General features: G+C 44.2%; 1 protein-coding gene across 2 annotated transcripts in view; it reads right to left on the bottom strand.

Moving 5' to 3' along the window:
• Positions 1-13,798, bottom strand: part of OSBPL6 (oxysterol binding protein like 6) — a 566,805-nt gene that overhangs the window by 331,818 nt on the left and 221,189 nt on the right. For both annotated transcript variants that reach the window (XM_069225427.1, XM_069225425.1), the window contains exon 4: positions 6,438-6,491. In XM_069225427.1, the coding sequence (XP_069081528.1) occupies positions 6,438-6,491 (54 nt within the window). The remainder of the gene's footprint in view (positions 1-6,437; positions 6,492-13,798) is intronic.

Genomic DNA, 13,798 nt, shown 5'->3' with positions numbered 1-13,798 from the left:
TTGCAAGCGAGAGCGCATATGCTAGTACTTGTTCTGACACAGGCAAGACCTAAAAACGAGGGGCTCCTATTACGTTTGAGGCCTGGGGCAAGGATCTCTGGCTGCTCTATCCTTCTGACAGTCCTGTTCCTCAGCCACCATACCAGTACAAAAGCCCCAAAACTTGACCAATCCAAGAGAATATAAACATTCAAGAAAAGAGGGTGCCTTCACGGTGCTCTATTTCAACAACTTTAGAGTGAACTGAAATCTTATCAGAAGGAGAAAGAGAATATGTTTTACTCCCAAATCCCTCAGAGAACATAGAAAGTGTTTTAAAATGCTTTATAGCCATCAGAAAAGAGTAACAGAATAGTGTGTGCATTCAACGGCACAGCATGCATGCTACTCTTACAGCAGGAATTTTACCTTTTAGAAAAGCGATGCTGTGATTCTGTGGCTTCTGTTAGATGAGACAGTTCGGAGACTTGAAATTCACAGAGAGGGCTTACAAAGAGCACAGGCATTGCAATACAGTTGAAATCAATCACAGGGGTCAGTACAGAAGAGTGACCCAGTATGCCAAAATAGACATCAGTTTTACATATAAAATCACACAGTCAAAAGAGTCCATTATAAAATCATTTTCCTATTTGCTGGAATAATACTTAACAAATGACTTGGTTACTTGCCAGTACTCTTGATCACTCTGACTGCAAGCCTTCCTAGGCATAGACCTAACCCAATGGAGTCCCACCCTCGGACACAGATATTTACCTAACCTAGTAAAATGCACACTCAAAATCAAATAAAATAAACATTTGTTTAAGGTGCCTAACAATGACCCTGTCCCCACCCATTTCCCACTGGAATAAAAGAAACATCATTCAAAATTCCTTCCTGTTCTTCCAAATACATTATGTGGCCTAAGACATTATGTGGCCTAAGACACACTTACAGCAGGAGAGGATGAAGGAAAACTTTAGAACTTTGAAGAAAAAGTTGTAAACTTGAAGTAATTAAGATTACCAATGTGTAACTTGATCATTACCTCCTCGTCCATCTTCCTCCTCCCACTCCTTACCCAATAAAGATACACTTAAGGTTCATAAAAGTAGCTTCTTACAGTGACTTACACCAAAATGTTTGATAAAACAAAATGTGCATTAAAAGATGAGCATTATGAGTCAACATTCACCACATGTGAAGTAAAGTCAATCGAAAAATGGCTCCCAACTGTAAATGATAATGAAACACAAGTGTGTGCAGAAGACCAAGTGGCAGTACAAAAGATTTTCCCAAATGAAGCAAGCTTAAAAGAATCCTAAGAAGAAGTTGAGGTTCCTCTTGTTGAATGACTTTCCACTGTCTCTGGCAAAGGGAGCCCCAGAGTTTTCGTAACCTGTGGAACTACTCAAAGAAATCTATTTGTTCATAAGAAGAGGGACACTTGCCCTGGCCCAATAATTCAAAGGTGACAAAAATGTAGTCTTTTGAAAGGAAAAGGTCAAAATAGATGGATAAGGCTGTAGAGGCATTAAGAAGATGTAAAAGCCGTCATCTGATTATGGGAAACAAAACAGGAAGAAAAATGTCCTGTAGACAATAAAATGAAAAAGGAATTTATGGAAGAAAATTAGAGAAGGATGAACAACCAATTTATCTGGAAAAACCTAAGAAGAAATTATGTAAAATGTAATGCTGCAGTTCACCAAAACTCTAATATGGAGAAATTGCCACAAGAAATAGCACTGTGGCTGATAAGAGTTTTAAGTCAACATACTCCCAGGGCTCAAAAGAAAGATTCTGTAGGGACTAGAGAACTATAACCAGATATCAAGAAGAAACTGATGAATAAACAACCGGTCGCATTACGAAAAGCTCTTAAGAAGCCTAGTGGCGAGGTCAGAGATAAAATAAACTTTTTCACCTCTGAAAGGTGTACCTGCCAGCTATTGGATTCTTAAGGTAGAGACTGCTAGTCCTAGTAGGAAGCCATCAATAAGAAAATCCAATATTGTATTGGATTACATGAGGACTTCGTAAAATCTTTGGAAGAACACCATGCCATAATATTCCTGCAATGTCTAATATGGATGTTCAATGTCTTGGGTCTGCAGGAATGTTGAATACCTACTGTCACAAGCTTAGGACAACCCAACTCTTCCGTGCCCTACCTCTCAATTCCTAGACCATAACTTCAACTCTTGAGGGAACATTTAGGGTATTGGTGGGGATTGATGAGGAGAGGAATCTAAGGGGAAGATCTGTGGATTCTTGACTGCTATACTAACTTAAAAGAGAAACCAAGGACACCTGGTCCGATAAGTACCACCAGTAAAACATTAACTCTGTTCATCTAGGATCTTTCGCTGGACCCTTTGGCCTAATGGAAATGGAGGAAAGGTTTAAAGCAGAACAGGGGGGGGCAAACTAGAGACATGGTCCTCCCCACACCTTCTGAGACAGAACCAGAGAACAACATTTTGCACAGTGAACAATGGACTCCATGGCAAATAGATCTAGTCATGGCTAGCCAAATTGTCTCAGGATGTCTTAAAATACTCTTGGACTACGGTTCAATGACAAAGAATTTGGAAACACCTGACTCTAGTGGTCGGCAGACCCATTATCCCTCCTTAAGAGATAAACAGTTGTGAGGTGAACACTGGGCTCTCCACCCTGAAATTCGTCCTGAGTCTTGGAAGCTAAAACTGGGGATCTATGGCAGTCCTGCCAATTGATATAACAACATTCAACTTGATTTTCTGTTTGAACACAAACAGACCTTCCTTGAATCTGGCCCTGAAAGTGAAGAAGGGACAATGGAATGGCAGACAGTTCCTTCCGATTGGAACATTGTTTCCCCCTCTCTTGGAAACCAAAGTCCACGTGCAGTGTTTCTCTGGAGTTCCTCCCCAACCATGGAGACAAGCATCTTTCATCATGATCATAGGATGTGGAAGTGATAGAAATATGCCTCTACTCAGACTTTCTAGACGAGTTACTAGCTCAACTCCTGACAAATGTAAGGAAATACAGGTACAAGAGTCTTCTAGTTGGCCAAAAGCAGGAGGCTAATGTGATAGGTGGTACCATAGTAACGACAGGAGGAGACACTGACAATGAGGACCACCACCAGTGATCCTGTCAACACCCTCCATTCTACTAGCTATTTCCTGGTAGAAGCCTGGTCCTTGGATAGAAGACGCCTCAACCAGGCAGTTAATTTCTCCCTTTTCTTCTGGGGAAGCAACACAACACCCAGGTCTGTTTGGAAGGGCATGTTGAGGAACTGGAGATTTTAAACTATGAGAAACTAAGATTTTTCCCAGTTGATTATCCATCCCAATGAGTGGACTATCTGGCTGGCAAACCTCCTGGACATCCTGGAGACCCTTTAAAAAAGAGGATACAATGAGTAATTGATCAACGAGATATGGAAAGATATTAATTCACTTAGGATGTAAAAGTCCCATAACTGGGGCTAACACCTTTGTAAATACTCTTGGAGTTGACGCTTAACCAAACCTAGTGCATCAATTTGGAAATGCTAGCCAATTATGCAAAACCGTTTATACCTCTGGAACTTTGGGTGCATCGGAATAATCAAATAGGCATACTTAAATCCAAAGAAGCTAGACAATCTCTTGAATTGATCATCAGAAGAATGATCTGAACAGTAGTAATTTTGAAAGTGAGATGAGGATGAAAAGATTGACATAATTCAAATCTAGAATGGGTCTAAAGTTGTATTACTGTTTTTGAAATAAAAGTAGCATAAAATAACAACCCATTCCAATTTCTGAATTTGCCATTGGTACAAAGTGAAAGAGGAATCCTTTGAACTACATCAGGAAGATGCTCTGAGAATGTAATCTTGCACTCTTGAGCAACCACTTAAAGAGCTCATACATCTTACACTGTCTTGTTCCAGGCTGAGAAAGCCAGCCGCCCACCAGATCTTCTTCTGACCACTCTAAAGGCAGATAGTCAAAATTCTGAAAAAGGAAGTGGGAGTAGGGGCAGACTAAAGACTGGTCTTTTTTCCAAGGAGGACTCTGGCCTCGACCCCTCCCTGTAAAAGGTTGGTTCTGAGTTAAAGCAAATGTGAAAGAACCAAAAACCCTATGGAACAAAAGCCGCTTCAGAAGAAGTGTCCACAAGGGTCATTTGTTTTTGGTCCTCTGTTGATCTCTAAACAATCTCTTCCAACTGTACTCCACAATATTTGGTGCCTTGGAAGGGAAGACACATTTGTTTGGTTTTTGTGAAGCGTTTGCCCTACACAAATGGATCTACAAATGTCTACAGGCAGATACCGCAGAAAATGGCGGTGACGTGCACAATGAGTCAAAGGCTGTATCTGTCAAGAACCTTATCTGCTGCTCCAAAAAAGAACGGATATACAATCTTCAACCCGCTACACAGATTCTGAGAATAGTCTGAAAATCTCTTAGCAGCAAAAGCAAAACATGTGGTGGTAGATGTCGGACCGAACAGAAAAGTTGGAAGCAGCATAAGACATTTTTACTGCTTCTTATTGATCAAATCTGAAGGTGGAGTTTTCTCCAAAATTACAGGGGCCTCTGAAGACACGCCAGCCATCAAAGAATCCACTGTGATGACAGGGGGAACGCCTCAATGAAGCCTTGTAAAATATAAAGCTTGGCGTTTCCAGCTCCCCCACTTTCTGGAAACAATTTCCAAACAGTGTTGTTCTTTGCACTGATATTGTTGGAATAAACCCTCTTCCATATCCTGAGAAACCGTCTCTGGAAAGGAAAAATTAAATCTTGCTATTTTTCACTGACATGCCTATGAGGCTCAGGAAGGAACAGCTTTTCTTGTCTGCAGTGGTGCAGCAATTGCCTTGTTGATCATCTCTTCTAAAGTGGATATAAAGAGAATCCTGCAGGATTTGAATCACTCATGCACTTTTGGGTACCACTTGTACAGCAGGGTGCTGACTCCTTGTGGATATATAAGCAATGTCCTCTTTTCAGGTTACTTGTAAAGCAACCAGTTATAGATGACTCCGCAGCAGCACTGTCATAATAGTCAAGCAAAATTAATAAACTTTAGTGGCACATGAACTCACACTCCTTCAGCATTATTACCTCCACTTAGCGAGGTTCAGCTGGCCCGAATACTAGGATTATAACATGGTATCAGGAGCCAGGACCTCTGAAAGGGGAACCGGACCTAGTCCTCTTGCTATGCACTAGTAGTCTTATCAGGGGCCGCCTATAATGTGGTTGCCCGAGCAAAAATGCTGTAGATTGAGCAAATGAGACCGTTAGAGCATAATAATTAATAAAAGATATTCTTATAAAAGTCGCTTGCCGGGTAGGCCACAAACCTGTCAGACACAAGAGAAGAAAGAACAGAAAGGAGTTTTGAACAACCATTTTTTATTCAGTTGGACAAGGGCTGGAGTCATTTTCTAGGCACCTTACACAAATTATGGGCCTCATTATGACCCTGGCAGCCACCAGACCGCCAGGGTCACTGTCAGACCACTGCCAAAGTGGTGGTCCGACCACGACATTACGACTGTGGTGAAAGCACCAAGGTCAGACTGCCGGCACCGCCAGGTTGCCGCCAGTCGAGAGGCTGGCGGTTGAAATCCGCGAGGGCAGCGCTGCACTGGGTATTATGAGTCCCCTTTCCACCAGCCTTTGCATGGCGGTAGCCCCGCCATGCAAAGGCTGGCAGAAAGGGGGTGTCAGGGGCCCTTATGGACAGCCCCGTTGCGCTTTCCACTGCCCAAATTACGGGCAGTGGAAAGGACGATGGGTGCTGCTGCACCTGCCGCACCGCCACATTGACACCCGGCTCGTTTACGAGCCGGCGTCAATGTTAAGGCCCTGTTCACTGCAGGGCCAGCGGTGTTCTGGCCGCACAGGCGGCCTGATGGCAGTACGAGAGGCCGCCCGCCAAATTCGTAATGAGGGCCTATGTTCTTCTTCAAAGGTGGGTATTTTACTGGGGTAGTAAACATCTGTCGCACTCACAGGATAAGGACTCGGGAGAAGAGGAGGTAATTGCCATTAGTATTTTCCGTCGTGGTGGAAGTAACATATTAAAAACCATAAATGAAGTATTTATTGATATCACGTCATTATTACGTGCATGATTAAGTACACCAAAAAGCATTAAACAGATGACATACTTGCAATCCCACTGACTTTAATATTCTAAGCCTGTAAACAAATTACTCTTCACTGTAAATCTGGCCACTGCCTCACCCAATTCACAAACATTTCAGCCCATCAATCACAGTTTCAGTAATTCCCTCTGAAGGCGGGGGGCGCCTCTGAAAAGCCCACGCGAGCTGTGGGGGAAGAGAAGCCTTGAGAGCCGCTGCCGAGGTGGGGTGAGTGCGGCCACGCGCGTGAATCACGCAGCCCAGGCTTGTTCGATTTTCTGACTAACACTGGTCACGTTGTACTTACATCAATCGGAGACTTTGAGTACTTCAAGATCCCATTATCCAGAACGAAAAAACGCTGTAAAAGGAACAGATGTATTAGTCATTAGGGGAAAAAGAAGAATTAAAGCGCTTTCACCATGTTATTTACAGGGTTTTCTACGTGCATGACAAATAAACCAAATATGCTCGAGCTTTTTTGCGATGAAAGCGAGGTAACTGGCAGCTGCTGAGTGTTTTTAATAACTCGGTGTGATCATGGCGATGCCGTTTTCCTTAACCACATCCAGCTCCTTTGACCCTCTGTCGGATCTTTTAAGTTTTTTCCCTTTACTGAGTACTTTTCCACTTCAGTTTTTAGCACCGTTCAATAAGGTGGCGCCAGCGTAAAACAAAACGCCCAAACCACTCTTGTGTACTCGTTCAGGCATCTAAAGGTTCTCCAGTAGCTAAGAGCGGACAAGACAAAGCTAGTGTTATAAGCGTATAAACGCCACCGTCTGTTCATGGCTCCCGGAAGTGGAGGCGAAGCTAGAAATACTGCTACATCCCGTCTGTTGGTGCCTACGCGTCTTTTTATGCGTCCCCAAAACTGTTCTTAAGGAAAGGCGTGGAGAGGCACAGAGAATTACAGTATCATGCTATGTTTATGCTTATTTGTTTCTTAGAAATAATTTTGGGATAGTGGAATTTTTCACACCGAAATGTTGCTATAAGCTATCCTTTAAACTCCACTGCGCACACTTAAAGCACACCAGAGACCCATAAATGTGAGTGCATCTTTTCAGTGTGGAAATGTGAAAATTGCTCCAGTGAAAGGAAACTGGTGTTCTGATGAACCCCCGGGTTAAAGTATTATTTAAAATGGGGAACATTTTTTTTTTGTGCAGCAGGATAGCCGTGCACTTGTCAATAGAATACGACGTAACATGCGGGCAAATTTGATCGCAGTAGGGCACAACCAGTCTTTAATCCCTCCAAGGTCGCTAAATTGAGTACCATTACATTGGGTAGCAGAAAACTCTTTTCAAAAGCCCTTCGAAACAGCGTAAGCACACTATGAAGCGCTGTTTAAAGATCAGAAGAGATGTGGCCAAAATAGCCATAGCTGCTGACTTTGCACTTACGGGGCTATCTACACAGGTAAATTATACTTGTGATTAATTTACATGTGTAAATAACTCTGAACACTTTGAGACACTTTAATACTTTTGGCTAGTCACAAAATCTAACAGTAAAGTTACTCAAAAGTGTAGAGTTACAAGTCTATGCCTCCTGAAGAAGGGGGTGGAGCCAAAAGTAATTGTAAGTTACAACTGTCAAAAAAGAAACACCAGTAAGACTAGCATCGCACATGACCAACCACTGATATTGCAGCACTCTACAAAGAAAACAATACCAGTAGAAAAAATAAATAAAACCCAATAGGAAATAAAGAGTTAAATTACATTACTTAAAATAGTTAAAATATATAAAAAAAAAACATAATTCTATTTGAAAACTAAATCTAAAATTAGTATATATTTATTCATTATAAAATATTTTAATAACCTTTACATTAATTGTAATTAATTCTACACTCCACCATACTTATTAAGGCATAATAAAAATTACCTTAGGTAGGAAATCATTTCTTAAGTTTAGAAAATTTGTTTTTGTTAAATTTAATGTATTTAAACTAACTGAAGATTTTGTTTTTGCTTTATTTCTTCCAATTTTCCACCATGGTGGTGGCAAAAATAAACAAAGAAACATCGTGCCCCATCCGTTCTCATCTTGCACATCCAGCACAATTATTCCCACTCAATGATCAACTCCCCCCATCCTTGTGTACGAAGTCAGGTGATGTGGGCAGTTCACGGTTCTCCGGGCTCAGCCCACCCACATCCTCTATCAGTAAGAAGTTCCGGAAGGGTGCCCATATATCTTGAATTTGTGTGGTGGGAAGTAGGAGCTCAGCATATAGTTCCAATTGTTCATAGCAATAGGTCAGTTCAGTGATTCAGTAAGTTTCCTTTGGATGTGTCCTTTTCCCCACTGCTTTGCCATGAGTCTCTTGGCCAGCAGTAGTGCCAGCTGGGGGCGGCTCCCCCATAAGGGGCCCCTCGCCAGCAGCAACTGCTGCAAATCCTTCTCAAAGGGACGCATTGGGGGTGACAAGCACTCCTTAGAGCGCATGTGTGTTTGGCCGGCCGTCTCGGGCCGGCCAAACACACATGCGCACAGGGCTCTCTCCAGCCCAGCAACACAGTTGCTGGGCTGGAGAGAGCCTACACGGGCTCCCAGTCTGCCTGGGAGCACCCTGGCTGGGTGCTCCCATCCAATCATGATGCTGCTTTGAGCAGCGTCAGCATTGGCCGCAGGGCAGACTGGGAGCCTGTGCCTGCCGCTGACATGACGAGGGAGAGAGGAGCTGCACAGGAGGGGAGGTACGTTTTTTCTATTTTTTTTTATTTTTAAATGTTATTAATTCCCCCCATAAACACACCCACCAACCACCGTGCGCCGCCCCACCCCCAGGAATTGCCGCGACTGGTGCCAGTGCCACACATTTTGTGCTAGCTGCCGCTATGTCTTCGTCCCATCCCATCGATGCAATTTGCAATTGCTTTATCTATGGACATAGCTAGAATTAGCTGAAGTGTAATTGTTACATCAGCCCAAAACCTCTGAACGCAACACATTCCCATGCTAAGTGGAAACCCTGCTGCAGGTGTTCGGCACCATTCGCACTGATCCGTGCCCTGAGTTCCCACTTGCACTGTAGCGCTGGTGTATTGTTTACCCGGTGCATTAATCTGTAATGGATTAGGTTAAGGCGACTGCTAGGTAACAGCTTCCCCGTTTCTGCGCAGCAGTATTCCCATATCACATCTGAAAACTGAGCTCCAAAATCTCCTTCCCATACCTCTATAGCTGGGCCACACATAAGGGACTCGGCGCCTGTTCCTCCCGGTACAGTTTAGTTAAGAGCTGTTTGGGGGGGGGGGGACTCTATGAGTGTCTGCAATGATGTAAATAGTGCAGGCTTCTGAAGGAAGTCCAGTGTGCTCTCTTTGCCAACATAACTAGGGTTAAGTATTGACCATTGTTGTATAGATCCCTCATCTCATGATGCCCAGCTTTCGCAGATGGAAAGCCACCGTAGACTCCTATATCATGGGAAATTGCATGTGCATGGTCAGGGGCATGTCTGATGAGTATATGAGTGGGGTCCCAGTCATCATCTGAAGCCTGTCAGAGGGTTCTGCAGTGCATTACACTGTGTTAATCTGAGAAATGATCCGGGGTTGTCTCATCAGTAGTGCTGCTTCTACCAGTGCAGGCTGCATAACATCCTGCTCAACCGTGAGGTGGGCAATATATTTCCATTGGTCAAGCCAGTACAGCACAAAGTGTGCTTAAGTGCATAGGAAGTACAGTTCCATATGAGGAACTGCATATCTGCCTCGCTTGTAGGTTTGTGTCATGATATCCAACAAAATCCTAGGTCATTTCCCTCCTCATATAAGTCTGGTGCAGAGCAAATGGAGCAGCTGACAGGAGCTCTGGCAATGAGAAATGGGGGGTTTTAACATAGTTGTACAGAAATATGGGCAAGATTACCATTTTAATAAGCCCTATCTTTCCCCCCATGGTGAGGGGCAGTTTGACCCAGTGATTAATCTGGTCTTCAAATTGAATGATGACACTGCAGTAGTTGAGCTTAATGACTTCCTCCACATTAGCATCTACCCATACCCCCAGGTATTTAATGGGGCCCACACACCACTCCAGAGGGATGTCAAGGTTCATGCTAGGTTTTCACCCGGTCAGTGGGAATATTGACAATTTGGTCCAGTGTATTACAATGCTGGACAGGCCCTGAAATTTTATAAACTACCTTAGGATGGGTTGAGGCTAGTTTGTGGATCCTTGCTGTAGATCATGATATCATCAGTGTACAGCAACATGAGCAAGGGCCTGTCTCGAAATGCTAGGGCATGCTCGGCATAATCTTGCCTGACTCTGGCCAAGAGGGGCTCTATCACAAATAACAATGGTGAGAGGGGGGATCCTGGTCTTGAACCGCGGGCAATAGGGACAGTGTCTGAGAGATGCCTGTTAATATGCAGTTTTGCTTTCGGTCCACCACAGAACTGTCATATCCAGGCTAGAAAGGAAGTGGTGACGCCCATCTTGGACATGATTGTAAACATATTTGGACCCTCAAGCAAATAAAATGCTTTTTTAGTATCTAGAAACACCGCCGCCGCTTTGGCCATAGTCTATCTAGTGTACTTCTGCCAAAAGTGCCTGTAGATTGTGGGCCTTAGAATTTCCTAGAATTAATCCACCCTGGCCGGGCAATACCAGCATTGGCATGACAGGTAGGAGCAGGATTGCAATGTCCTTGGCTAAGATCTTTGTGTGGCAATTAATAAGTGACAGTATGAATCACAGATATTTGTGGGCTTAGAGGGTTTCAATATAGTTATTGTGAGGGCCTCTTGCATTGGGGGGGGGGGGGGGGCAGAGATCTTGTAATACAGCCAGTAGATCAATACATGCATTATAGAAGTCTGGTGGAAGGCATTCTGGGCTAGGCCTTCGCATTTTGTAGGTCTCTCCTAGGGTCATGGGCTGTGCCAGAGATTCTCACTGTGCATTTCCTAACCAGGTAATGACAGTGTTCTCTAGATACCTATGCGTGTCAGCTTAGGTGGTGCAGCAGTGAGAACTGTATAGCTCCCTGTAGTATTGCGTAAATGCTTTGGTGATCTCCTGACCATCATTCATGATCAGCTCCTCTTTGTAGTAAAGAAGTGATTCCACATGCCTGCCTTGCTTTCTTAACCATAGTGGCTAGCTTTTTCCCTGGCCTTTCCCCTTCTTTGTATGAAATTTGGTTTCTCTCCCGGCAGTGTTGTATTCTGATCTCTTCTGCCTTCTGAGCTCTCTCGTGTAGTCACCCCCCCACCCCCAATGAACTCAGCTTCATGTTGTTTGATTTCCCTTTTCAACCTTCGGAAATGATCACGCACAGCTTTTAGGATACTGAATTACCTGGCAATACAGTGACCACATGCCATTACCTTGAATGCCTCCCATATGATGGCATGTGTCTCCACTGACCCCCGGATTGGCCTTCAAAATACAGAGCTATGTCCGCTTTTATTTCTTCTCGAAACATGTTGCGTAGGAGAGCACTGAGGGATAGCCGCCATAGCCCTTGCGTCACCCAGGTGTCCGGGATTCCAGACATTAGCAACATGGAGCATGGTCAGACAGTGCACGCACCGGGTGGATGACCTGGTCAGTCCGCGACCTATCTTCCCATGTGGTAAGCCAGTAATCTAGCCAAGACCACATGTTACTGTGTGCTGAGTAGTATGCTCCTTACCAGTGAGTTGGATGCCGAACTGTCCACTCGATCGCTATCTTCAATTATACTGTTTAGTGTTCTTTGGGAATGCGAGTACCCTCTAGTCCTCGCGTGTGATCAGTCAAAATAGGAGTCCAGGGGTGTTGAAATAACCCCCATAGGATAACCTTGGGTCCTAGCTCCTATATTTCAGACCACAGTTCATTGAAGAAATCGGGATGATATTTGTTGGGACCGTACATAAACATGCTTCCCATAGAGTAGCCTGGAAGAGGCAGCGGCCATCTACATCTGCGAATGAGGGTAACATTTGAAATGTGATGCGTCGTCTAGTAAGTATTGCCAAACCCTTAGCACAAGCTAAGTATGAGGTCATGTACCTTTGTCCAGACCACTGAGTGTATAGCTGTGTATCTTTCTAACTCAGTAGATGGGTCTGTTGCAGAAAGACAACATCCACTAGCTGTTGCTGCAAATATGCCAGTACCTGCTGTTTCTTACTGGGATTGTCCAGACCACGTACATTTCATGTAAGGAATGCCAGTGTCTGTTCACCTTTCCAGGCCTGGGTCATGGGCAGGAGGTATTTGTGATGTGTATGGGGTCTACCCTGGGCATCTGTGGCCATGCCATTCCGTGTAATTACCATAGGACATCATTTGTTCTGAATATAGTGTGAGCCGTATGGTACATATTTCTTACAAAATAGCGCAGGGTAGTTCCTGGGGCTCATTGCCTCTCCATCTCCTGACGGTCGGCATACACCCACTCTTTTATGACCATTAGTTGAGAGGCCCAATGATATTTAAGGATGTCTGGAACAGCCAGGCCACTGTCATACACTCCCCTATGGAGCTTGTGCAGAGCTCTTCTGGCACATCCCAAGGAAGAAGGCAGATTTCCTGAGGTTCAGGGAAAGGTGTATTTTACAGGACATATAAAAACAGAGGTAGGGCCATCATTTTAAAAAGAACCGCCTTACCCATCAGGGAAAGAGCAGCATCTGCCAGTTCATATGAATTTCTTCTCAAAAACTCTATGGCATCTCACGTAACATAGATGCCTAAATAGGTGAATCTGTCTAGCTCCATCGGTATCCTGGTCCCCCATGATAAGTCTGGCACCCTACCCACCAGGCGTGATTTGTCTCAACTGATACGGTATCTGGAGTGGTCTCCAAAAATATGAAACACCTGTAGCACTCTATCAAATGAAATGCGTGGATTGGTGAGGTGTAGTAGGACATTGTCTGCATAAAGAGATATACATTCCTCCCAATCACCCGTACCGCTAATTCCCTAAATGAGCTGGTCACCACAAGCCTAGGCAGCCAGTGGCTCCAGTGCGCACGCAAAAATAATTGGGAATAGTGGACACTTCTACCTGGTATCTTAGCCCAGGCTGAATGCCCGTGACATCACACCATTGACTCTGACCCTCACCACTGATTTCGTACAAAGAAGTCAGACCCAGGCACAGAATTTAAGGCCAAAACTTAGGTAGTGTAGAATAGCAAAAAGGTAGCTTCACTCAATACTATTAAACGCCATTCTCGCGTCAAGGAAGAGTAGCACGACCAAATCTGTATGGGATTCCCACGTCATATGCAACGCGCCATAGAGGCAGACTCAGATTGACCCACGTTCCTCTATGGGGCATAAAACCGGACTGTTACAGGTTGATTATCATGGTAATTACTTTGCGAAGCCTGAGTGCCAGCACCTTGGCCAGAAACATAGCCTCAACATTTATTAAAGATATGGGTCGATATGTCAAGCACTCAGTCAGGGATTTGTGTTTCTTGGGGAGTAATACTATAGTTGCCATGCGCTGACCACGTGGCAGTTCCCCCTCCCTCATCACCTCTTGAAACATTGCCAACATATATTTTGATACTTTAGTGGCCATCTATTTGTATAACTCGACTGGGAGGGCAATTCGACCCACTGCCTTCCCGGAGTGTAAAGTCTTCAGGGTACTTAGGAGCTCACTCTCTGTAATATCTTCCTCTAGAACCTTCT

Source organism: Pleurodeles waltl, chromosome 3_1 (assembly GCF_031143425.1).
Source record: "Pleurodeles waltl isolate 20211129_DDA chromosome 3_1, aPleWal1.hap1.20221129, whole genome shotgun sequence".
Lineage (NCBI taxonomy): Eukaryota > Metazoa > Chordata > Amphibia > Caudata > Salamandridae > Pleurodeles > Pleurodeles waltl.
This window is presented reverse-complemented; position numbering and strand designations above follow the sequence as displayed.